The sequence below is a fragment of the Myripristis murdjan genome, chromosome 5, assembly GCF_902150065.1.
Source record: "Myripristis murdjan chromosome 5, fMyrMur1.1, whole genome shotgun sequence".
Lineage (NCBI taxonomy): Eukaryota > Metazoa > Chordata > Actinopteri > Holocentriformes > Holocentridae > Myripristis > Myripristis murdjan.
The window spans coordinates 18,722,078-18,748,319 of record NC_043984.1 but is presented as its reverse complement, the minus strand read 5'-3'; the positions used below and the strand labels follow the sequence as shown (position 1 = coordinate 18,748,319).

General features: G+C 40.2%; 3 protein-coding genes across 3 annotated transcripts; 2 read left to right on the top strand and 1 right to left on the bottom strand.

Moving 5' to 3' along the window:
* wdr77 (WD repeat domain 77) lies at positions 1 to 4,676 on the top strand. Its single transcript, XM_030052258.1, has 10 exons — positions 1 to 445; positions 700 to 885; positions 986 to 1,127; positions 1,824 to 1,873; positions 2,190 to 2,260; positions 3,466 to 3,523; positions 3,962 to 4,033; positions 4,120 to 4,228; positions 4,310 to 4,378; positions 4,482 to 4,676. Exons 1-10 carry the CDS (start codon positions 337 to 339, stop codon positions 4,627 to 4,629), a joined length of 1,014 nt encoding a protein of 337 aa, XP_029908118.1. The 5' UTR covers positions 1 to 336; the 3' UTR covers positions 4,630 to 4,676.
* A 3,354-nt stretch (positions 4,677 to 8,030) lies between these two features.
* LOC115359678 (uncharacterized protein C6orf132 homolog) lies at positions 8,031 to 18,101 on the bottom strand. Its single transcript, XM_030052257.1, has 5 exons — positions 17,865 to 18,101; positions 15,140 to 15,228; positions 11,994 to 12,090; positions 9,059 to 11,096; positions 8,031 to 8,961 (listed from the first exon to the last, which is right to left on the bottom strand). Exons 1-5 carry the CDS (start codon positions 17,941 to 17,943, stop codon positions 8,862 to 8,864), a joined length of 2,403 nt encoding a protein of 800 aa, XP_029908117.1. The 5' UTR covers positions 17,944 to 18,101; the 3' UTR covers positions 8,031 to 8,861.
* A 3,243-nt stretch (positions 18,102 to 21,344) lies between these two features.
* On the top strand, positions 21,345 to 24,529 carry guca1ab.2 (guanylate cyclase activator 1Ab.2). Its single transcript, XM_030051627.1, has 4 exons — positions 21,345 to 21,542; positions 22,406 to 22,555; positions 22,909 to 22,999; positions 24,399 to 24,529. Exons 1-4 carry the CDS (start codon positions 21,345 to 21,347, stop codon positions 24,527 to 24,529), a joined length of 570 nt encoding a protein of 189 aa, XP_029907487.1.
* Positions 24,530 to 26,242: the final 1,713 nt, after the last annotated feature.

Below are 26,242 nucleotides of genomic sequence, written 5' to 3'. Positions count from 1 at the left end.
CGAAGAAGTAGAACTGGAGGCGGAAGTGTGTGCTCCATGTGTTTACCCGGTTTGCCTGACACCTCGCTGCTCATTCATTCATTCTCAAAACGGCCACATTAGTCCGGCATTTTTATGTTTAGCTTGGGACAAGAATATCACAGAATTTTTAAGCTCCAACACATGACCCTCTGTGTGTTGACTGTCATCGGAGCCTGGCGAGAAAAGCTGTGACTTCTCCGCTAGCAAACACCGGCTAACGCTACATCGCTTTGCAGAACTCGCGCTAGCGTTGTCTTTAAGAAAATCGTTAGCCGTCACTTTTTTGTATCGATAAATCATACCCGCGATATCTGGATGCAAGGTACGGCGAATGCAAGCATGATCAAGGAAAACAGGTGGAATATCCCTCCTAATGCCCCGGCGTGCATGGAGAAGCATCTGTGCGCGGCGCAGTACCGAGCAGGTGAGGGGAGACAACAGGCTAGCTGATGGGTTTGCTGATGGACACGTGGTGCTGCTAGCTGGGTTAAAAACGAATTCAGTGGGTCTGATCACTGGAATGATTGTGTACTTCTTAAGATATGACTAAAGAGCTAGTGGTTGCGGTTGAACTAAACGATGCTTTGTGGATTGAGTGTATGCTGACATTGCATCTAATGAGAAAGCTGCTATGTGATGTTATGATTTTACATAAGCCGGGCTGTCTGTCTCTTGTAGATGGCACCTTGCTGCTGGGAGCCTCCAGCCTGACTGGCAGGTGCTGGCTGGGCTCTATTTGGATCTACAGCTATGCAGAGCAGGCTCCCAATGAAGGCTTCTGCAAAGCTGGTGTCCAGACTGAGAGCGGGGTCGCAGATGTCAAGTGGGTGTCAGAAAAGGGAGTTCTTGTGGCATCAGACTCAGGTGAGTGGACTAGCAGCTCTGGAGGACAAGTGTTTGGCGTGAGGCATCATCGTTCTTCAGCTCAATGTGTCCTCTCTCTCTCTTGCTGAATGCTGTGCAGGTGCCCTGGAGCTGTGGGAGCTGGCCGAGGATGAGCGCCTGCTGGTGAACCGCTTCACCAAACACGAACATGACCACATTGTCACCAGCGTGAGCCCAGTGGCTGGAGGAAGCAGTGCTGTCACTGGCAGCATGGACTGCCGGTTAGTGTCTGTTCACACACACACACACCCACACCCACACTGTCAATTGTATCTGGTGTTGCCTCTGCAGAATAGTGCCAGTTGGATTACTTGCATTTTAAATGTTGCCATTATGATTTTATGATGATAATTGATCCAATATAAATGAAAATATCGATCCATATATTCATCTTAGAGATACACCTTTATTTTGCCATGGCACATCACCATTTCTGTCCACCTTCCCAAATTGTCAAACTGTGCTAGTGCCAGGCAGATAATGGCAGCCAGCAGCCAAGAAAAAGCCAATGAGGATCTACTCTCCTCTTGGGAATAAATCAGCAGTGTGGAAATATTTTGCATTTCAGAGAAAAGACGGCTCAACTGAAAAATTACATGTCATATGTAGATGATGTCAGTATGAGATGAAATATTCAGGAAACATGATGAACCTGTCCAAGCACCTAAAACAGAATCATGGCGTTGTGATGTAACTGATTGTGTTAAATGGGCAAAATGTCATATTGATCAAGGCCCCCTGAATTCCATCGAATCATAAACATACAATGGCTAATTTTGTGATATCAGCAAATATTGTCCAGAGCATTGATATATCATATTGGGATGAAACTTGTGATTTACTCCTCTTTACTCTTTATTCATAGCCTCTCTGGTACTTTTCATCACAGTGTTTTTGTTTATTTCTCTCCACTACAGAATTAAAGTCTGGGATCTTAGTCAGGAGACCGTGGTCAGCACCTACAGTGGTAAGAAAACATTTCCTAAGAACTCATCTGCATTACTAGATAGTAGAAATAGGCAGTGTCAATCAAAATTTATCTCAAGTTTTTATCTCACTGATTGTTTTGCAATCAGTGTCTCTGTTTTCCAATAATAATCCGAGCTTTCTTCACTGGGCTCACATTTCATCTAAAATCTGATTACTTTTCTCCATGTCAGAGCTGTTTCTTGTATTTCATTAATTTGTCCTTCTTCAGCTGTATGTGTATTTGGTTACATGGTAAATGCTCTTGTTGGATAAATATGGTTGATGTCTCCACTGAATCTGAATCCGTCCTCCAGCACACACGAAGCCAGTTAACTGTGTGGCCTGCAGTCCTGCAGATGAGTCGCTGTTTATTTCCTGTGGTCAGGTAAGATACTGAACCGACGACATCAGCATTTTAATGTCCTGACACCATGGTACATGGTATGATGGAAATTATGTCGTCATGGTGTGTGTTTGTGTGTTTCTTGTGACACATTCTTGTGAACGTTGTAATGCAGTAACTAGGGATGCAAATTATCGATTAATTCATGAATCAATAGTTGATTCACCTTATCGCTCAATTATCAATTAATTGATAAGCGGCGATTTTCCTGAGAAGCTGAATTTCCCTCTGAATTTTCCCTCTCTATTCCTTATGATATACAGAAAAAAATGCACATCATATTCCTTAATCAAAGATTTATTGTACCATTTGGGATACAGTTTAGGACAGGTAATATTCTGCATAGAAAATGTAGTAAAATATTACATAGGCTGCTTAACATGAAAATAACTGGGGCATTCTCTCATCTGTGACATGGGAAACATTAATAGCAGCAACATAACAAAATACATTCCTGAATAGAAGAATGAAATATGTAGGCTACTTTTACATGAAAATAAATTAGTGCACTGTCTTTTAGCAGTATAACAAAATAAAATAAATTCTGTACAGAAAATGAAATAATATTATGTTGGATAATAAAAATAAACTGTGAACTGTCTCTTAGCAGCATAACAAAATAAATAAATTCTGAATAGAAAATTTAATTAAGTTAATAAATTGTGCACCGTCTTGTCTGTCACATAAAAATATAAATAAAGATGTAACGTGCCTCCACGCGGGTAGTTACGGTTGTTCTATAGTTGTTCCCGGGAAATGTAATAACGGGAAACGGGGAAAATGTTTTGCGTGTCTATTTTAATATTTACTGGCCTGGCGGGGCACTACTACCCCCGTTCAAATGGACCGCGGAATGTTCAATTAATTGCAGTCAGTTTCATTTAATCGGGTAAATTCTTATCGGTATTTAATCGATAATCGATTAATTGTTTGCATTCCTAGCAGTAACACTTCCTGATAAAAATCTCTTCCTGAAACCACAGATTTCCTGTAGAAATAAGATGAACGTATCACATTGTAGCATCTTTATGCATAAATTTGTGTGCTATTGAGAAAAACTGATTCTCTTAAAAACTACTTTTAATGCTTTAAAATCCTTTTACTATTTACCACCCATGTGAATACAGGTATACTGACATAGAAAGATCTTTTTATTTCGAACCTGTCTTTTCTCCTCCTTCCTCAAGGATGGTCGTCTATTGCTGTGGGACAGGAGGAAGCCAGCAAAACCAGCTTCACGATTAGGTGAGCAGAACTTGCCTGTATTCTGCCAAAACATTACTATTTTTTAAACATAGCATAGTTTAAACATAGTTACCACATGTTTAACATCATTGGAATTCATTATGACAAACAGCTTCAGCAGCAAAATCTAATATGACTGCTACACAGATAAGCCTAATGTTAAAGGTTACTCCTTTGTGTGATTCTTTTTTTCACATTTCAGAAAAGATTTGGATAGTTTTACATTATTGTTTGTGTATATTAATGGGCTGACGACTTTGGCCAAACTGCATTGAATTGTTGACTTGGTATTGCAGTTCACAAACTCCAGTTGAATTGAGTCTTTCCAAAAAATAAGTTGTTCATAAATCGAATCAAAGGTTCATGCCCCGATTTATTTGACAAACCATGATCCAGTGAGTGTTGGTCTCACCATTTCCTGTGATTTTGTCCTCGCAGATTTAGAGTCCCCCGGCTGCAGCTGCACCACTGTCGCCTGGCACCCTCACCACAGGAGCACTATTGCTTATGGTAAGGACCAGGAGCGAAAGGTGGATTCATCAAAAGAGCGAATGGACAGGCTTTGTGTTTTGACGATGCTTTTTTATTGCGCTCAGGTGACGAGTTGGGCAGAGTGAGCGTGAGGGACTTCCGAGGAACAGAGCCGACCCGGATGGAAACTGCCCACAGCCGCAGAGTCAATGGTGTTGCCTTCTCCACACATAGGTAAAAAAACATTTTCAGTGTTAATTTTACTTCCAGCCTCAGTCCTGTCAAAACTCTAAAACCTCGTTTTTTCTGTCACAGTGCCCCCTTGCTAGCATCCATCAGTGATGACTGTTCCCTTGCTGTGGTGAATGCTGAGCTGAGAGAAATGTGAGTCTTAAAAATGAGCTGTACTAAAAATCTAAAATCTACAATCAGCAGGCCTAGTATCCTGCACCATTCATAATACTGATGAAATATTCTTTGTCCTTAGACTTAGAGATCGACGACACCAGGACTTTGTTAAGGGTGTATGCTGGCTCCACGGTGAATCCAACTCCCTCACGACTGTAGGCTGGGATCACCATGTGCTCCACCACACAGTAGATCCCACCACTGGAGCACCCACCTCCTCTCCTTAGAAGCAAATGAATTTGACATGGCTTGGATGTGAATGGTTAAATGTTACTGAAAAAAATCCCCTGTTTTTGAGGGGTGAAGTCCAGGTATCGCTATTACTAATATGTCAGGAGATGTGGATTACAGTGTCAAGTTATCATCATTCAGTGCCCTGATGATGTGCATAACATTTAGACTGCAGTTCTCCAACCCTGGCCTTTGTGTAGTCATCCTTTGCATTCATTATACTGTATGTCATCATTTCCATGTGTAATAACACTTTAGGCAACCCATTTCTATTGCATTTTACAATAAAGTTAGTTTAATGTAAGAACAAGATCACTTTGGCATTTCATTTGGTTTCCTGAAATGTTAGACTTAGGCCACAATGCCTTCCCCACATAAGAACGGGTCATTTTTCAACATGTGTAATATGCTTAGGACACTATATGAGATAAATTAGGAAGCTTGAGAATTTGGGGAAAGAGCAGTAATATACAGTGTGAATTTCCAAGGTCAGAAAATTAATTTACCATAAAGACGGATTATTGTGGCCAATGTAAACCCCATTTAACACTTGACGGTTCAACAGAGGATAGTGTGTTATGTGTTCATGTGTGACAAGCGTGGGAGGTTGGCTTAGAAGTTAACAAGATTACATATGTGATCTGCACAGGAGCAGGTGAAGTGCTCCCATTGATTATCTGTGACCTCACAACTTAATAGAATGGATTTGGATGATTAGTTTTTCTCGCGGTGTGCCAACACTGTCATGGCTGAACTTTCAGGAAGAATTTCTTATCCTTAGGCATGCGGTCTTAGTTTTCTCTAGAGATGCATGATCAAAACAGAGAACGCTAACCACTAGGTCCATTATGGTCAAAGCTTGTACTTCCATACAGTTAATCATGTTTTAGATGACTATAATTTGAAATCCATTATTTTGTCAAACCTAGTCAAGTATCAAAGTAATCACCTCTAGTTCATGATATGTAACTTCTGTTCATGATGTGAACTGTTTTAATTCGACAAAATACAACAGGCAGCACCCCACCACTACGCACATAAAATCTGCACTGAACTGAAATTCGATTTAGTGTGGGCATTATAAAGAAAAATAATTGTTACACTCACAGCAGCAATATAATTATCTCCTACAGCTCTTCAGTTAGCAGTGTGTGGGCTCATTCTGGGCCTTTCTTTTGAGCATTTATATAAAAAAAACAATTTATTCAGTGAAAAAAATACGTAAATAACCAACTGTTCACTACATCCAACAGTTGATATTGTGCTCAATGCAAAAGCAGTCCATTGAGTGATGTAATGATTTACCAGGTATGATTCATGATGAAATCTGGACATACAAAATCTAGATCTGCAAGGCCCCCTTCTAGTCTTGAAAGTCATGGAATTGTCCTAAGGAAACACAGCTTTCATTATAAGAGAGCTACAATCACTGAGGTCTGAGTATTTATGCTGGCATTTCTATTTGTTTGACTCAGATTTACAATTTCGAACAAACATGAACTGTTACTGCTGTGCTGTTTTGATTTTATGTTCTGTCTGTCACATGGACAGGGGTGCCGCCAGGAATTTTGGGCCCCATTTAAAAAAAAAAAAAAAAAAAAAAAAATATATATATATATATATATATACACTATATTACCAAAAGTATTCGCTCACCCATTCAAATGATCAGAATCAGGTGTCCTAATCACTTGGCCTGGCCACAGGTGTATAAAATCAAGCACTCAGGCATGCAGACTGTGAAACAAGACATTTGTGAAAGAATGGGCCGCTCTCAGGAGCTCAGTGAATTCCAGCGTGGAACTGTCATAGGATGCCACCTGTGCAACAAATCCAGTCGTGAAATTTCCTCGCTCCTAAATATTCCACAGTCAACTGTCAGCTCTATTATAACAAAATGGAAGCGTTTGGGAACAACAGCAACTCAGCCACGAAGTGGTAGGCCACCTAAAGTGACGGAGAGGGGTCAGCGGATGCTGAAGCGCATAGTGCAAAGAGGTCGCCGACTTTCTGCACAGTCAATTGCTACAGAGCTACAAACGTCATGTGACCTTCAGATTAGCCCAAGTACAGTACGCAGAGAGCTTCATGGAATGGGTTTCCATGGCCGAGCAGCTGCAGCCAAGCCACACATCACCAAGTGCAATGCAAAGCGTCGGATGCAATGGTGTAAAGCACGCCGCCACTGGCCTCTAGAGCAGTGGAGACGCGTTCTCTGGAGTGATGAATCACGCTTTTCCATCTGGCAATCTGATGGACGAGTCTGGGTTTGGAGGTTGCCAGGAGAACAGTACATTTCAGACTGCATTGTGCCGACTGTGAAATTTGGTGGAGGAGGAATTATGGTGTGGGGTTGTTTTTCAGGAGCTGGGCCTGGCCCCTTAGTTCCAGTGAAAGGAACTTTGAATGCTTCAGGATACCAAAACATTTTGGACAATTCCATGCTCCCAACCTTGTGGGAACAGTTTGGAGCGGGCCCCTTCCTCTTCCAACATGACTGTGCACCAGTGCACAAAGCAAGGTCCATAAAGACATGGATGACAGAGTCTGGTGTGGATGAACTTGACTGGCCTGCACAGAGTCCTGACCTGAACCCGATAGAACACCTTTGGGATGAATTAGAGTGGAGACTGAGAGCCAGGCCTTCTCGACCAACATCAGTGTGTGACCTCACCAATGCGCTTTTGGAAGAATGGTCAAAAATTCCTATAAACACTCTCCTCAACCTTGTGGACAGTCTTCCCAGAAGAGTTGAAGCTGTAATAGCTGCAAAAGGTGGACCGACATCATATTGAACTCTATGGGTTAGGAATGGGATGGCACTTCAGTTCATAGTATGAGTAAAGGCAGGTGAGCGAATACTTTTGGTAATATAGTGTATATACACACACACACACACTCGAAGATGGTTTAATAATTTTATATTAGTTTTTACCTATTTTGGGGCCCCTGTCAGGCAAGGGCCCTTGGAATTGTCCTAACTTTTCTCCGATATACAGCGCCCCTGCACATGGATGCCAGACTGTTAAGCACCTCACAGGCCGCAACTCGTTGGGTTTTATGTCCAGAGATTAACATGTAACTACTGCTTGTTTTTCCATCCTTCAATAAAGTTTTGGTCTGCATCTCCATGTGATCACCTGTCAGGTCCTGACTGTAGATTCACCATGTAAAAAGGAAAATCAACATAAAATTGGCTTCACTGATGGAAGAAATGCTTTCCTGACTCTGAGATGGTACCTTGTGTAACACTAAAACACAAAAATAAATACATGACAGGCAAAAAAGCATAAGAAACTTTACTAGATCTTGTAATCAATGACAAACATGCCATTTACTGTTTGGATTTATGGTTCCTTAAATGTGTTTCAGCTAGGCATAGATAGCATTGTATTGCAGATAACCTGTTCTAGAGGATCAGCCTTTATAGCTGGATGCTACGTTACATCTTACATTAAATTAGGCATGCACAAATATTTAAAATAAAGATACAGTATTTCATCTATGTACTTGTACAACTCTGACATTTACATTAACTGGATCTTATGTGGTTTCTCAAATTGTTTTTCTTACAGATACTGATATAACCTGTACATCAAAACAACATGGTTGTAGCTACATTAAGAAAACTCCATTTTACTGCAGAAGAATAACTTCCATACATAAGGCAAAACATAAATATGAAGAACTCAGCACAGGAAAGTTGTAAATTGCATGTTGACTTGCTATAACTACAATAACCTATATAACATACTTGTAACATTGAAAGAACAGGATAAATCACAAATATTGAATTATACATTATTAATCCATTTTACTGTTTGAGTACAGAATAACAGCTGTCTGTACAGTATATCAAAACATGCACAAAAGTAACTAATGAATAAATCAACTGAGCTGTTTTCATACTCTATAAACTCCCGTATAATGTATCGCATTTTCACTTGCCATATACTGCCATGAATAACTTCAACTTAAAGCATTTTATTGAAAGACTTGGCTAATGTGATAAATGAAGACTAGCCATGCAGCATTGAAACTGATTAAAAAGCTTTAACAAGGCAATATGTACCTCTCCACTGATTAAACAGCAGCAGCCAAAGTCCAAGTCATTTGGTGAAAGTGCTTTTGCATCACTGTAAAAAAAATCCCTTTCTATTTAAAAGTACATTTTACATTCCCAAGAAATTTTGGCTGAATAGTGGAATATTTAGCATAGTTACACCTCTCAAGAAGAATCCCCTTTATTAACAAGGGTAATGGGTTGTTTGGTTCCTGGTCGTACTGTAAATGTCATACCATATTGCTGTTTTGATTGTGGTCCATTGCTGAAAAGAAGAACAGAATTGTGTTTATGATGAGCTACTAAAACACCCAACTTCTTTAAATAATGAAGTGGCCACATTTGAGCACAGGAATCCTTACCTGGTGGCGTCTTTTGATGAGGTTTTATCCTGTTGTTTCTTGGTCACCTTAGTCTCCAACTCGCGCATGTCCAGGCCTGCTGTTTTGCTGGACACAAAGTGATTCTTGTTCTGCGGTGAGGCTCTGGGGACATCAGGGATCTTTGTCTCCTCATCAGACAAGGGGGAACTCCAGTCGTCAGTGCTGGACTCGGTCTCCTTCATGGGAACTATTTTGTGGTCCATTTCCAACATCTTCTTTTGTAAAATGCTTAGGAGTGTGGCCTGGCGGACTGAGAGAGACGCGGGTGGTTGGGTCGGGGGTGCCATGGACTTCGTCTGGGATGGTGGCATTGGTTTGATATCCATATCTGGGGGTGGGAGTTTTGGAGGTGCTGGGGGTTTAGGCTTGGTTGGAGGAGGTGGGCACTGACTAGGAGGGGGAGGAATGACACTTGGCAGTGATGGTGCCTTTTTCATGGGAGGGTCAGGAGGCCGGATAGAAGGAGGAGGCTCTGTAATCTCATCTAAATCATCAAAGCTGGCAAACTCAGGTGGGGGAGGCAGTAACGGCATACTTAACTCCTCTCCAATATCCTTATCCTGTGCAGATTTAGACTGTGAAGGATCTGGTTGTACATCTTGATTCTGCACAGCTAGGTTGATAGGTGTTGTGGATGCAGCTGTCGAAATCCCATTGAGAGTTGGATTTGTAGATGCCTTTTCACCCTTGCCAAATGCAGGGCTCTTGGGTCGTCCTGGAGTCTGAATCGGTGGTGTCTGTTCCACATTAGTGACAGGATTTGAACTCTCCTGTATTGTGCCTAGTGAGCTTAGAGAGGAAGATGAGGTGGACCTGGGGATGACAATGAAGGAATTGGGATTTGAGTCACTGGGCTGAATGCTTGAATTTGACTGCTCAGTCTTCTTGGTGTTATTTTCATGAGACAGATTAGACAGAGCAGATCTTTGTTTTTCTCTCTCCTTAGCTATCATCAGAAGAGCCAGGGGGGAAACTGCGTGACCCTCTCGTGTCCCGTTGATTTCACTACTCTTCAGGTTCCTTAGTTTACGATCTAGTATAGGACTGAATTTGCCACTGTGACTGGGTGATGCCTCAACCTTAATCCGGCTGTCCTCTGCTTTTACCTGGGCAATGTGCTCTTTCTTTGGCTTTGGTGAAATTTCACCTGGAGTCTGGAGCGGTTTCTTTACTTCCTGTTGTGTAACAAGTGTGTCGGTTTTAGCCTCCCTCTTTGGCTGAGATAGGGGTGACTGAGAGGGAAGTGTCGTTTGTGTGTTCTCCTTTAACTCCTGTATGTTTTTATCTAGCTGGTCTCCAGAGCTGTTTCTCTGGACAGGCTTGGATGGTGGAGCCACAGGTGAGGCTTGCCCATTGCTCTGGATAGGCACTGGGAAGGAGTTAACAGACACAGAATCCTCCAGGAGTAAAATCTGCTTGGGCCTTGCCTCACGGTCCACAGGCGTGCTGAGAATGGAGGTCTTAGGAATATTGTAGAGCTTGGCTGCATTCTGGGGGTTGAAAGTCGAGGGTGTGGGTGTCTGGACAGGGGGAGCTGGGGCGGGATCCTGATGTATGTTGTCCAAACTGGGTATGGATGACAGTCTGACAGGTTTTGGAGGTGGAGTCTTCTGAGTCTTATTCTGCCTTTCAGTGGGGGGTTGTGGCGGGGAAAAGCTTGGGCAATCAGGAATTATGGACGGTGGCGGGGTGGACGTAGAAAAGGATGATGCAGAGGCACTGGAACAAGTGGAGGGAGGCTTTGGAGGAGCCATAGGTGGTGGTTTTAAGCAGGTTAGATCCTCCTCATCCTCCAGGGAGGGTGTCAGTGAAGGGGGTTTTGGAGGGGACATGGAGGGTGGATGAAGTGTTGCCAAGTCTAAAGTGTCTAGGTCACCCATGAAATCTGGTGGGGGAAGGATATTATGTGTTGGAGGGGGTGGAGGTGCCATAGAGGGAGGAGGAGGAACCAGTATCTCTCCCTCTACCAGGTCAGGCACAGATATAACAGATCCATTGGACATCCAGTCTCCTTTGACTAGACAAGAAAAAGACAGAATGAATGACTGGGGAGAAAAATAGAAGAACTCAGTGTTTTATAGACAATGCTGACACAGTTCTTGAGCATTTGCATAGTGTGGAATGGGATGATTTGAGTGATACTGATTTGAATGTTTTTACTTGCTGATTTTAATTTTTTAAAATCACTAAAATTGATTTTAATGCATTTAAAAATAGCAACAATATCAGTAATAGTATTTAAAAGGAGCTAAATCAGATGAAAATATGATGGAAGTCTATAAAGTGTATGAGTGGCAAAACAGACCGCTGTTGAGTCTACATGGCTCTCATCATGGCTATGAGTCACTGATAAAATATATGCTTACACCACATTTTTAGTCAGTTGAGTCGAAATGGTTGTCATTATTGCAATTTCAGTTATTGCAATATTAAGCTTACATTACGAGTAAGTAGTAAGAAGATTTATAACAGAACAATAAAGGGAGAAGTAATTTCTTTTTTAGCACAATAATTATAGAATGCAGAGTTGCTTGCATGCATATGCTTATCTATATACAATAAAATTATAAAGTAAATAAAGATGTATTTTACTTTTTATTTGGCTTGTCTACATCTAAAATTGAACTGCATGATATCTACTTCTTTCTAAAAAATACAAACACTCCTATTATGTAAATATGCATGCGATTTGGTATGGCTGCACCCTCAGAGACTTCACAAAGGTCATTGTGTAACGGCTCGGACAAACATTTACCTGCCCTGCATTTTCAACCCTTTATGGAAACATGGTGATTGTGTTTAAACTGTGATCCATCAAGTGAAACCAGGACAAATGCACAAGGAACTTGAGAATGTGAATAGGCTCTGCCATGTTAACCCCGGAGCACATATCTGAGGGAGTTAAGCAACAGACCTTCACTTGAGCCGTTGATCTTTGGTCCATTGAAAGGGGGGAGGACAGGGACTTTGGGTGTTGGGACAGCAAAGCCTTGCAGACTGTCAGCTGAGGACTGTGGGGAAAAAAATCAATCAGACTATTACCATTTCAACCTCTGACACAAAAAATGCAGTTTGGTTAGAGATAAACTGTGTTCTGTTCTGATGGCTAAGAGATTTTTTTCCTGGTATTTGAGTATCTGAGCTTTGAGTGAGCAAACCTGTTCTCACAAGTATTGCAGTTCTGACTGTTCCTTGAGAAGGTTAACATGTCCAGTGCCTCACCGCCAAAGAGTTACATTTCATTTGCTATCAGTTTTAGCCTAAAATTATGAGAAACTTGACAATACAATAGGTATCATGATGTGACAGTTGATAAATTCATTAGTACTACTAGTACCTTTACAGTAAATCTTTTACAGTAAAAATTGGCTTAAAAGGACAATAGTGAAGATGATCCCATGTGTCCTGACAGAAAATATCATCTTTTTTTTTTCTTTTTTCTTTTTTTTTTTTTTTTATATCACAGAGTGGAACTACTATTGGATAACATTCAGAATTCAATGAACTTCTCACTGCAAAATACATATAAGCCTTAGTCCATATTCTTTAAACTAACCTCAGCCCTCTGATGTTTAACTGTTTGCCATGGCAATAATGGAGGTGAAGTAATGCAAACCTATTATTCACTGACTAATGCTGAATGGGCACGGCAGCATCTGAGAAAAATACCATGCTGTCACTTAGCTACCTTTGTGTGTTGTGTGTGTGTTTGTGTATGACAGACATGGGGGAGTAAGACAGAGAGAATATTAGTAATGCTAATAGCTGAGAGAGAGAGAGACAGGGAGGCAGGGAGGGACGTGGGGCGGGGGGGAGAGAGAGAGAGAGAGAGAGAGAGAGAGAGAGATTTGCTGTTCTCATTACAGTCCAAACACCACTAAAAATAAACAAAGGCTGTGTTGACATAATATAAGTCTGGGAGACTAAACATGGCATATGTCCTTCTAAAGGACAAAAAATAAGTCAAAGACCATAACATATGTTTTTGCCAGAGTTCCTCGTAAAATTTTTTTTTTAAAAAAGTAGCAAAAGTAAAAGTAGCTTGCTAACGCAATCAATAGTAAGATTCACATCTACTTCACTGATTCAAGAAGAGGTAAATAAATCTGGAGTGAGCAAAATCAAGATGTTTATTTTTGATTGGTGGAGGACCGCTTGGCAACTCTGTTGTGGTCAAGAACAAATAACAAAGAAAATGTTCTACCATTTTAAATCCTTACAGTACATGTGTATTTAGCTAATCTAGTCCAAATTTAGACTGGGCTTTGTGGATTCACAATAAAATTAAGACAAGAATAAAACTCTACATTTTCTGTCATTGAGGGCTTTTGGCTTTGCTTGCAGTATATCAAAATATCAAAACTATTTTTTAAACCTTTATTTTATCTTGAAAGACCACTAAGGAGACTTACTGTTGAGAAGTAAAAACAAACGACAGTGTGTGAACATGCTACAAATAAAAACAAACAGAATTAATAGGCACAACGAAATAAAATACATTAAATAGGAAAATCAAAATAAAAAGTACACGGGGCAAAACATTTCAAAATACAGTAAGATCAAAAGCAGTTACAGTCAAATAAAACAAGATCAGAAATAAGGCTTCTGAACAGAGTTAATGGTGACAGAAGGTACAACTTTAGGGCCTTTTGTGAATTGTTCCACATGCGCTTTGCCCTGTATGAAAAAGTTGAGCTCTGACAGAGGGAATGTGGAGCAATAACCCAGACTGAGAGCAGGTGGATGAAACATAGGGTGGGAGCATATGTATTAAAGGCTTGTAAACAAATAAAAAACAGTGCTGGTGCCGTCTCACAGCTAAAGCCAGTCAGCCAACCTGGGTGCTGAATAAACAATTAAGGCACTTGCCAGATTAACTGAGACAGACCATTTAAATTTGCTCTTAACTTCAAATACTGATTGTCTTATCATTATAAACCCCACCAGGTGCAGCACTACACGCTGCTCTGAACCTCAGGCAGCTGAAATGCAAGTCAAACCAGGGAGCTATATTTGTCAAGTCGTAAGAGAAAAGAAATTGTTTCAGTTTTAACAAAATGGGACGCCTGCCTGATGTCACGCCTTGAATGACACTGAAGTCTTGTATCTATTAATCACAGGCCAGTTAGGTAGCTCCTTGCTGAGCTATGCGGGTGTGTAGACGACGTATTATGCAGTTTAAGAACATCTGATTGTTTCCTTGGCTATGACTCACTTTCATCTCTCACACTAGAGTGAGCTGTCCACCCGTGTGCTGCTGGGTGTGTCACATCCAAAACACGCCACAGGCGCAGTCACAGAACACTCCCCGCAGCTGAGGTGTGTGAACCAGATGAGATGAGGAGTCCATCAAATTTGTGTTGTGTGTGTTAACAATTTCACGGAAGCTCTGAACTCACAGGACAGTAATCTGTTGGTTCAGCTACAGTTTTCTAAAGCCACTCTCAAAAATTAAAATTTAAATCCACTTTCTTTCCACATCCATTGACAGATATCGCTGTCATTGCCAACCTGACACTACGCATCATGCGCTATTTGAAATAAGAGCACCTCTGCAGCTCCATTTGTCAACAGATACCAACAGCCTCCAAAGGTTTGCCAAATTAACAACTATATATTTGACAAATGCTTGGTCATTACTCCTGTATAACCACAGCAGACCTAGATTCAAACACACTCTGCCAGTCAAATGCCAAACTGTGCTCTTGCAGTTTTGTCTTGGCGTTTGGTCTTTGCGTTTGTGCAGGCTTTTCAGATGTATACAGGGGTAAAATGTAGTAATCTATGAATCTCAGGAACATGACATGTGGTGGACACTATTTAGATGCATATTGTATTTTGTGTAATGAACACTGGGTAACCTGTCCACCAGTTTTGACTGGTGGACAGGTTACTAAAACTGTGTGCTCCAGTGTCCCTTTGATGTTTTACCCATCCTGTTGCTACACATCAACCTGTCCCTCATTCTAGTGTGTAACTGTATTTTATTCCACCAGAACAAATGATAGCCAAATGCAAATAGAGTAAATCCTTGTTAAAACTTTACTGAGAATTACTTACAGTGTGATGTTTGACGGTGGGTCTGGCCCGCACCTTGGCAGTCCCTGACTCAGGGATTGCAGATGAATCAAGCACCAGCTCCACATTGTCTGCAGAAAAAACAAAAAAACAAAGTAAACATAGTGTCATTGGCTGGCTTCTGTTAGCAAAACAGATTTGAACGGCGTTAGCAATTAATTTTCTGCTCATAGTTCTGTGATCAGCCGGCTGGAAAATATAAACAGCAGGAATAATTAGCAGGAGGAGAGACTCAAAGAGTCTCTCCTCAAAGAGGATCAGCAAACATAGGATGAAAATTTCTTTAATTAAAGAGGGCTTGAAAATCAGAGCAAAAAAAACCCAACAACAATCCCCATAACTGACTCTGAGTTGTCTGCAACATCTTTATGTACAACATCTATCTGTATGTTTACAGACTGCAGAGAAATTTCCAAAAAAGCTACAACACTCTTGGGCCCTGTCCTCTTGCATGCCATGTAATCCTCCACAACTGCATTCAGTGTCCATCCATCCATTGTTCTTTCTGCAAAGTCTGGTAATTAAGCAGATAACATGAGATACACTCTGCAGCGGTTTGTTATTAGTTATCAACCTGACCGACTGCTCTGTGATCTCTGAAAGGTGGTTTTGTTGTCGATAGCACACTTGAACAGATGGCCCTTATCACTAATTCTATTTCAACACTGTATTCAAGTGCAAGCCGAGTTGTGGAGGCTGCTAAAAGTTAATTATAGCAACACAGCTTGAAGCGTAAGAAACAACAATGATAATCATACTTTAAAATAGTATTTGTTATTAACATCTTATTATTGTGTGTAAATACATAATTGACTTAAGGATTTGTAGAAAGACTGATGTTATATTTGTAATAGTCTCACTTCAGGATTAATTAGGATTAACTCATTAAAGCTAAACACATTTTCATTTAATCTCTTGATAAAAGAGCAGACAACATGTGACATGAATTATTTAAAACTGTAAAAGATTTGTTTATGTGCACTGCAGCACAATGGCACAATACTGTATTTTGAGAGTTTAATTTGAAAATCCTACAAATTTACTGTAAAAAAAGTCAAATCTGGGGCTAAGTTAGTTGATCTTCATGTCACATGTGCTTGGAGTTCAGTCTAATTTAGCTGAGGCACAGACCCAGTAATTAAGGATTTGTCATGTTTAGGTCCTCCATGAATCTAAAACACGCTAAATATGGTTTGGTGCAATTTCTGAGCAGAGCAGATGCAAAAAAAAAAAAAAAAAAACATTGCAGAGGAACAGAACGTCTGAGGTCCTGGAGGTTGTTTGAAGAAAAATTTCTTAGAGGTTGAACATTCCTTGGTCATGCATTCCAACGTTAAGTATGTTGCTGTCCAATAACCACCTGATGAGAGAAACTTGTCACTGAAAGGCATTTAGTCTGCACATTCTGTCAGCTTTTATGCCATTTTCCCTTTCATGGCTGAGTCAAGAGGAGCCAAGTCCAGGTTAAGTGTTTTCAGAGATGAGCAGGTAAACTGTTTTTCCCCTCATGTTTCCTATTGTCAAGAAGTAGGATTCATTCAGTCTGATAACAGTAATAATGTACCAAACACAACATGCTCCTCCAGATCACAGTTTTTCAACCACATCCACTCTATGGAAGGTTATATTCTCACTCATACCAAAACAACCTACAGGTAGCACAGGAGGCAACAGAGTACAAGTGACAATAAAGAATAAATCGGCTGTGATGTTATCTCGGTCTCAGCAAATTCATCTCCTTATTGTACACCTGTTTGATTTGAATACACAAATGTTCTCTCACCACGTTGCAGCTTTGCATGGCAATTTTTCGTGTTTCCTGTTCTCTCTCAGGCCATCAAGATTAAGGCACAATGTGATTTGCAAATGCAAGGTTTCTGCATAACTTTTGGGCTAATTTTCTTCATTCCAAGGGCTGCTAAAAAACATACCACATACCAGTAATTCATGGTGTACATGAGACTATGGGCATAATGTTCACATGCATAATGTAACTGTAACCAAATTTGGAACTGTACCTGTATAGGTCGAAAGGTTTCATGAACATCTAACCTGTTTTAGCTCCATGTTTTAAATGCCATACCACTGGATCTTACAGAGACATCACCCCATTCAGAAAATCAATCAGTGCTAATGGAGCAAACAGATCACTCCATTTATTTAGTGTGTGTCTACAAGACAGTAGTGAAGGAAAGGTAAATTAAATGGGTGTCACCTTATCTACTCTTGGCATTCTTGGTTTGACTAAAAGAGCACAACATCTGGTAGAGGAAAGGCACACACTGCAAGGTAATGAAGCATTTAGCACTTAAGGGAAGATATACAAAGTTATTAACATGAACATTAGAGACAACATGTGTTTCACGAGGTGACATGTCACGTTTTTCCTCATGATTAGTGTAATGAGCAACAGTTTGAGAGGTGACCTGTACATCAGGCCATGACGTCAAATGCAGGCAAAAAGGACAAAACAAGGTCACTTTACATATTTATATTCCATTATATCAAGGATTTAGGATTCAATTCCACTTGCAAACAATTGTAACCTCTTAATAAGAAACCCTCATGTAAACAGGCCATACCACTATTTCCCAGAGACTGTCAGCTTAGACAGGTGCAAAGGTCGTTTCATTCTTAGGAAAACAGTCCATACAAAAGGAATTAGGAGATAGTTATTCAGGATAACGTGCATACGCAGTGTACTCACCCATGTCCTTGATTTGAATATTGGTGTCGAAAAGAGACTGGCTCTTTCGACCCAAAAAACTAAACGCTCCCTTTTTCATGATTACTGACAGCTGGGTTTGTGTGTAGGTAAGGTTATTCGATCCGGGAGAAAATCAGTGGCGCATTTTGTTGAGCGGAAAGGCCAAGCTCCGAGGTATAAGGACGTGCCACATTCAGCGTCGCGACAGGTGCAGCGCCGGTTCAGGAACAGGTAAACTTGATTCCTGTGATTTAGAGGAAAAAACTTTTCGGGACAGAGAAAATGGAGCTGGCCCCGCCCTCTCCCCCTTTCACTGTGCCTCCCTTTTTTTTTATACACAGGTGAGGCCTTTTGGCAAGCGCTCATTGCTGCTCACTGACAGCCGCATTCCGATCTGTGTGTGTGTGTGTGTGTGTGTGTGTGTGTGTGTGTGTGTGTGTGTGTGTGTGTGTGTGTGTGTGTGCGTGTGTGTGCGTGTGTGTGTGAATGAGCCGCTCTTTCCTGGGACAAACCTTGTGCTTACTCACTATCAGTATGAAAGAAATGACTCTTTCATCCTCCACAAAGAGCTGCTGCCTGTCTGCTTGACACAAACCTGCCAGCGCTTGGTGGCAACGGTTTCAGTTTGATTATAAACATCATAAACCTCTGCTAAATATAGTTTATATGCAGATAAGAGTCAGAGTCACCCAAGGCCTAGGTTTGGCTTTAATAATGAGGAAGTAAGTGGTTAATTATGGAGGAAGTAAGTGGTTAATTATGGGGTACTAATAGAAAATTGTTTACAGCAATGCCCTTGTGGCCAGGGAGTGATGCAGGCCTAAATAATATAATAACATAATAATATAATCATAAAAATACATAGGCTGTGTAACTGCCAAGACAGTGATTCCTGTGATCAGTTGAATTGAGATATAAAATTTTGGTTACCAATTGTATCTATTTGTCTATGTAGCTATTAATGTCTGTTAATCTCTGCTCCAAATCAGTGTTATTGTTTGGGCATTAGGTGAATGCCACTGCATAATTTACTTAAGGCCAGCGAAGCGTGTGATGTAAGTGAGCGGGATAAGAGTAAAGATGAAGTTGAAGAGCCTAGTCTAAAGAGGATCAGGAATCCTCTCAAGCCCTCAGTGAGCTGACACCATACAGCAACCGCTGAGTGACATATGGCTAGTCTGCATCTAACATAAGGACGAGGAAAGTGATATGTTTCTCTGTTATGGCCACACCTTTGAAGATAACATAAGTTAAAGCAAAACCAGTTTATGTTGTTGTTACTTACAGTTGGCTCCCCTTAAGATACAGAGCAAATAAGCATCCATGTGTCTTATCAATACGTTAATAATCTACATATAGCCAGAAATTCACTTCACGGTGCATATGAGATTAGATACTACAGGATGATTCATGCTCACGTTTGATATTTGAGACAAGAAAAAAATGTAGGTACTTGAATAGGAACTGTTTATTACCCCCCATTTTAATTACATAATATTAGACCAAAAAATTATTCCTCCCATCCAGGAAATCAATCAATTTTATTTCTCCCTCCTGGCCAGACCTCCCTTTGAGGGAGGCAAGACAAGGCCACAGTACTTTTTTAGTCTGTCTGCTGCACCTCAATTAGAACTGACGTGGAGACAAACTAGACTGGTCTATCCTGTTCCTCTGTCCTTAGTGGGAATTAACCTCGCCGTCTGATGCTGGGAGTAATGTTAAGAATGTTCTGCCGAGAGCCTGTCGAGCTTCACCTGCCTCAGAGTGCGCAGACGTATCTGCACCCTGCCTTTAAAACCCTGAAACACAATGTGTGTTGTGACTTCCTTTTTTCACGCTAGAAATATTTTTTTTATTGAAGGGAATGGCAGCAATGGCAACAGCTACTGTGATATGTCACTCTGATTGTGAACTAGGTCACGCATGAAATCTGCATTTGGCATGGTTTTGTTATTGCATAAAAACTCGTAAAAGTTTACTCAGCTCGTAAAAAAACACAAGTGTCCCAACAGCAGTGCCAGTGTAGGCATCCGTGTATTTTCTCTAAACATCTTACACTTTCCTCCCCTGTGTTGCCATGATATGCAATGTTATGCAGGCACAAACTGATTTTATTTGTGTAAGAGAATGGCTGATAGTGCAAAGATGATGGCGGTGGTTATGTTGTTTTTTGAAGGCAGTTTCACTCGCTGTAGCTGCCTGTATTTCTCAGGGCCAATTCTCCTCAGGACCACCAAGGAAACACAGTCTAATTCTTTCAGAGGAGGGGGGGGCGTCCAAGCTCGAGGCTTGTTGCAGCCCAGCAAACTCTAACTCTGACAACAGATGGAGGAGACTTAAGAGGGTCCAAAGTAGCCTAGTGACTGCTATACCTCCAGTGAAACTAGGACAAGCTGACAGATAACTTAGGACTAAAGTGAGCAGACTTATGGGAAGAAGATTTATAGCCAAATGTTTTGAGACCGAGGTTCAATATATTACATAATTTTCTTCCAAGAGCTTTTGATAGTTAAAAAAAAATACACTGTTAAACAGACCTTAGTCGATAAGTTTGTTTTCCTACAGCTAATACTAAAATATATTAATATATATGATCAAAACAGCAGTGTAATATCCTGGAATGTGAATACGTGAGAGTGGATGTTGCATTTCTAGGGCTGGTTTCCTTTTTTCTCATGTGACACGTTCCCCTATGTGCTGAAGTCACATGTCAATATCACTTCCCACAGACAGGGTGGATGGCTGATGTTGTTTAGGGTTTATGGCTAAGGCATATCTATCAACAGGAAACATATAGCAATGATGACATAAAGCCTCAAGTATTTCCGATCCCATTAAGCACTACAAAGAAATTTGATTCATCAGGTCCACTCTAATGGAAATATCTGGATATCTGAAATTAATGTCAGTAAAATGGCCGACATTATAATATGATATGACGTTATCATATGAAAACCTGGGCAACCCAATTGCTAATGATTCATAAACACCTTCTAGAAATATTGTACATTAATTTTTTTGTCAGCTGATGTCATCCTGAAAACGGGTGGAGTACACACACTCCATTAAGATCAATGAGATCATGTCAACTAATACTTGACCCATGTAATCAAATAAAACTATTATCTGTTGAGCTCTTACTGCAGTGTGCAGTTGATGGATGAATGCACACATAGTCCCTTTTTTCAGTGTAGTAGATGTCATACTGTACAGAAGGGTTTATTTCTGCTCTTAGGTCTCTATAGTTACCTAAGTGTTCTGTAGCAAGCAAAGTGGATTACAAGTTTTGAGCCTATCTCACAGACGCACATAGATCATACATGTGATCGGCTAACACCCCCTCACCCCCAGTCCTGAGTCCTGCTGCTTGAGGACAGTTATTGGTCTGTGCACTTTCAGTGACAGCCTGCCACATGGACACAGTGATTTTTGGTTATGGTTTCTACAACATTTTTTAAGCATTTACTTTAAACAACAGACATGGGAAATGCCACCGGGACAACTCTGGAGGAATTGAAAGCTTGCGAGAGTCATGAGTGGTACAGAAAATTCATGACCGAGTGCCCATCTGGACTTCTCACCTTCTACGAATTTAAGAAGTTCTTTGGCCTGAAAAATCTGTCGGAGCCATCAGATGCCTACGTCAAGACAATGTTTTCAACATTTGACATGAATGATGTAAGATAAGTCATAAACTTCAAACATTCGAGTGAAAGTTTGTGGTACAAATTTGTTTCAGAGGGAAAAAGCAGTGCGCTTTTGCTGTTTTCTGCTGCTTTGTATATTTATTTAATGCCAGATGATGTGAAACTACATAGCTGTAGCATTTGCACAAGATGACAAGTGTTTTTCATATGGAATTACTATTAATATTGTTATTGTTATTACCATCACCATTATTTATAGTGGTAGTAGAAGTTGTAGTAGCAGTAGTATATTCCATCAGAGAAAAGGCACAAGAATTCAGATGATTATATATTTCAGTGTTATTATAGCCTCAGTTTAGCTTATAACTGCATGAGCATACAAACTGATTGCTATCAATATCAATTTATCTTCACTGGCATGCATTTTGCAACATTGTGGGCTCCTGTGTTTCCCCTAAGAAAAAGTTGTTGTTATTTTTGCTAATGGTAATCTATCTGATTGAGAGGAACATAGCCTATTAGAGGGGAGCTTATCCCACCAACTCCTCTTACCCAGCTGACCTAGAGCCAGGACAGGTGCAAACACTTTATATATACATGGGAACTGTGAGCAGGGGAATAGTCCCTGAATATAAATTAAAACAATTTGGAAATTATTTTCCTGCTGATACTGACTGAATATTGGTGCAAATGGCAATAATTATTTTCATTACTGTATGTGGAGTCATTAATGATGTAATTAGGAGCCATGTATTGAGTATAGCAATATATTGTACTGCCAGTTTCATATATACCCCTATCTATAGCAGGGATACGTTATGAGTGCACAAAATGTTTTTATTCTTTATATTGCTGCACTGAAAACAAATTTGTCATTGTCCTATCATTCTGCAGGATGGCTTTATTGACTTCATGGAGTACGTAGCAGCCCTGAGCCTCGTGCTGAAGGGAGAGGTGCAACAGAAGCTTCGCTGGTACTTTAAACTCTATGACGTTGATGGAAGTGGATGCATCGACCGAGAGGAGCTGCTTCTGATCGTTAAGGTGTGCCATCTGTTTTTTTTTTTTTTTTTTCTGTCATGTGAAAGCTTATATTGCAGCTTAGAGAAAGACAGAAGGAAATCCCCAGGACTGTCCTGAAACAACCCTTAGAGATCAGTTTGTGTCTGAATATGGATACATGGGTCACAAGTTAAGGAGAGGAAATCCCTCCTCAGGCTTAGGAGCAGGTGGGGCAGCGTTGGGGTAGTGGCAGGGGCAAGTTCCCAGGTAGACAGCTAACCCTTAGCTGCCCTCTACTGTTCAAAAAAAAAAAAAAAAAAAATCATCAGCAAAGCAAAATGTACGTCTTCATGACTATTTTCTAAAGTGATTTTTTCCCCCTTGTGTCTTACTAGTCCATTCGTGCAATCAATGGTCTTCATCATGAAATGTCAGCAGAGGATTTCACCAACATGGTGTTTGACAAGATTGACATCAACGGGGACGGTAAGATTCCTGAACTGTATGTACATTACAAATATTCCCTGTAGAACATTTGTGCGTTTTTATGTGAAATCATAAAGAAGTACCATAGGAAGAAAACTGCCAGTGTAGCAGCAGGACAGATCTAAAGCCATATAACCTGCACAAATTATTCTTAAAATATAGATGTTTATGACAGCCAAGATTGATTCATTAGCAGTAAAATGCTTGCTTTAAATTGATATAAAGGGGGAAACACTCTGTGGTATAATGCCAAATTTATTTTACTGACTGATGTACTGATTGATTTGATTGGCATTACTTTTGTATGCTTCAGCTTATAATTAGGCTTTTGTGTAGTTTTGACTTATCTGCTGTTCAACGAATGCTTATTTATAACTTTTCTCACAATCATTATCATGGTCATAATGTGCAAACCAAAAAAAGCAAAAAATGCATCACATTTATATTTTCTATCTCAGCTCATCTAGAGACTGGGCTGAGAAAATGCTATATATTGAGATTCCCAAAACAAGTATGCACACACTTACACACACACACACACACACACACAGACTTAGACATAGACAGAGACAGAGAGAGACAGAGAGCGGCTGTGCAATACATCATTTAAGTTGCTGAAACCTTAATATGAAAACAGTATAACGGTAAGCATCACAGTACATGGATCTTTTTCCTATAGGCTTTCCTATAGCTATAGCAGGTTATAACAGTAGAGATGATTCATTTCTGGAACAGGCAACCTCTCTGTATTACTGTGATCCTAAATGACAACTATTTTGTTCAAATATGATGTTTATAAATGTTGCAACAGATTTGATGTAACTGGGAAATCCATTCATTTTCTTAGGAACACAGCACTATATCATGTCTCAAATATCAGTTTCCAGAAACATGACACCAAACAGTTAAACATTTTTGATAATAATGGTGTTTACTCACTAACAATTGTCAAAACCAGATTGCTGCTTTTCTCTTACCATCTTTAATGCACTTTTTGGTACAGCACAAATTGTCTGTTAACTAGTAGTATGATACATTTACTTGTATCATTTTTGCATCAACTAACAGCAACCACAGTATGTGGATCAAAAGTATTGGTGGTTATCGCTCTGACAATCATTTTGTAAAAGACGACTAAAATGCGCACCTACTGAGTCCTTCAATAAGCAACATAGTTACTATTTAAAATTATTTTGATGGACATTAAATGCACATTTACTCACTGAATGCCAACATGGTAGCCTTTCTCTAGTTCCACTTATAAAGTGTACCTTTTTTCCTGGTATGCCAATCAAGTACCGTCAGGAGGCAGGGAGGTCTGTTTGTACATAAATGCTCATATATAATATGTTCATGTCTGTGCAAAAGTGCAAGCTTCAAGTGTTTTGTCCATTTCCAGGTGAACTGTCCTATGAGGAGTTCATGGAGGGGATTCAGAATGACAAAATGCTGCTGAAGACCCTGACGGAGAGTTTGGACCTCTCACACATTGTCCAAAATATTCAAGGAGATATGCAGGGCAAGGCCTAGTCACCGAGGTTTATGGACCCTACCCATCTACTCCCATGTTTTGTGCCAAAACTCGGAATAACCTAAAATGACTTTTTCATGAAGACAAACAAATGTGAGCCAATCCCTAAGCCAGTGTTAAAGAAGGGCACCTTTTTCTTTCACACTTAACCAGCAATGACTTTCCATCTACCCAATCATTTGTATTACACTGCTCAGGCTGAAGCTTTAAAAGGAGAGACAATTCCCTTATCATTTCTACTGGCCCCAGAATCCACCTGATACCCCTTTTCCACCCCAGGAACTGTGCCCAGAAAACAGGATGTCTTTTGAGGAACCAGGAACAGTTACCCCTGTTTGCATGCAAGGAACCAGTCCATTTTTTTCTGCAAACACTAATCATTAAAGATCATTCTATCAAAGGACTGTTTGGCCAGTAACTGAGAGAGAAGAAAACAACAAAACAAACCATTGTCTCGTTTGCAGCTGCACACCACATCAGATTTGATCTCGATTGCTCAATGTACAATCAGCTTCCTCTTTTCAGCAACCTCACTCTCAATCTTTTATCTCTGTGCATCTCTTTCCTGAAACCAAATGCAAGACAGTGGCACAGGACCATAACAACGTCTTCCACATTTACCGTTTTGCAGTTGCCAGTTGCACGCAGAGTGACAAGACACTTCCTGCTTCTTTGCATAAAGTTTGCTGTTCTCGGGGCAGTGGAAACACAAACACAAAACTCAGAAGACATCAGAGAACTCTTACAAGAGCAAGACCCAGGAGCTTTGGCTCTGAAACTTAGAAAAAAAATAAAAATAATAAAAAATACTTGCCAGTGTCTGCTTTTCATATTTAAAAGTTGCCCATTACACTGAGGATAATTATGCCAGTTCTGTGTATCACTTTGAATTTGTCAGGTAACTGATTTTAACCCTAACCCAAAATATGCTGATATGACATCAATTTTAACTTGTCTGCCTGGCAATATATGCACATAAAAACTGAAGATATATCAACCCCATGTGAGCCATATGAATAATTTCCTCTGTAAATAAAATGTTTGTGGCCAACGTTTTGCATTGATGGAGTATCAACTGCTACAAAACTGAAGACGGAAAATTGTTTGAGGCATGGAAGATTTTGAAATATCCTGCCACCAGCACACGGTAAAGCACTTAAAAATAAATCAAGGGAAACTGTAAACAATTAGGTGTTGTGTAATGAGGTAGGTAAACACTTTGAGATAAGGAAAGAAAACTTCACAAAGTCAATATGCTGCTGATGAAACAATGCTCATTGCTGTTGAATCAACTTCAGGATGTGAAATAACCCAGACAAATTCAGTATGGCTGTCAGATTACAGAGACTGTAATCTGACAATGTGTAGTTGCATGGATGTTGACTGGCAACTCATCCATGGCTATGTAAAGTGCCTTTATTGCCACAGTCTGTTTAAAAGAAAAAAATGTCTAACTGTACAAGATATATTCCAGCTATGCCATCAACAAAGTTTTAGGTCTCTCTCAGGTTTGCATGAGTTTGTTATGATTCACTACCTACATTGTTAGATCTGGAGTCACTGGAAAGAAATTGTATATGTTTCATTAACTAGACACATTTTCCCACTGTAATAAACCATTAAAACTGTGTCATAATGACTTACTGTGGTCATTTTATCAACATCATCCAGACAGTGTTACTTTGCATTTTGGTTAATCCAGCAGTGGTTTG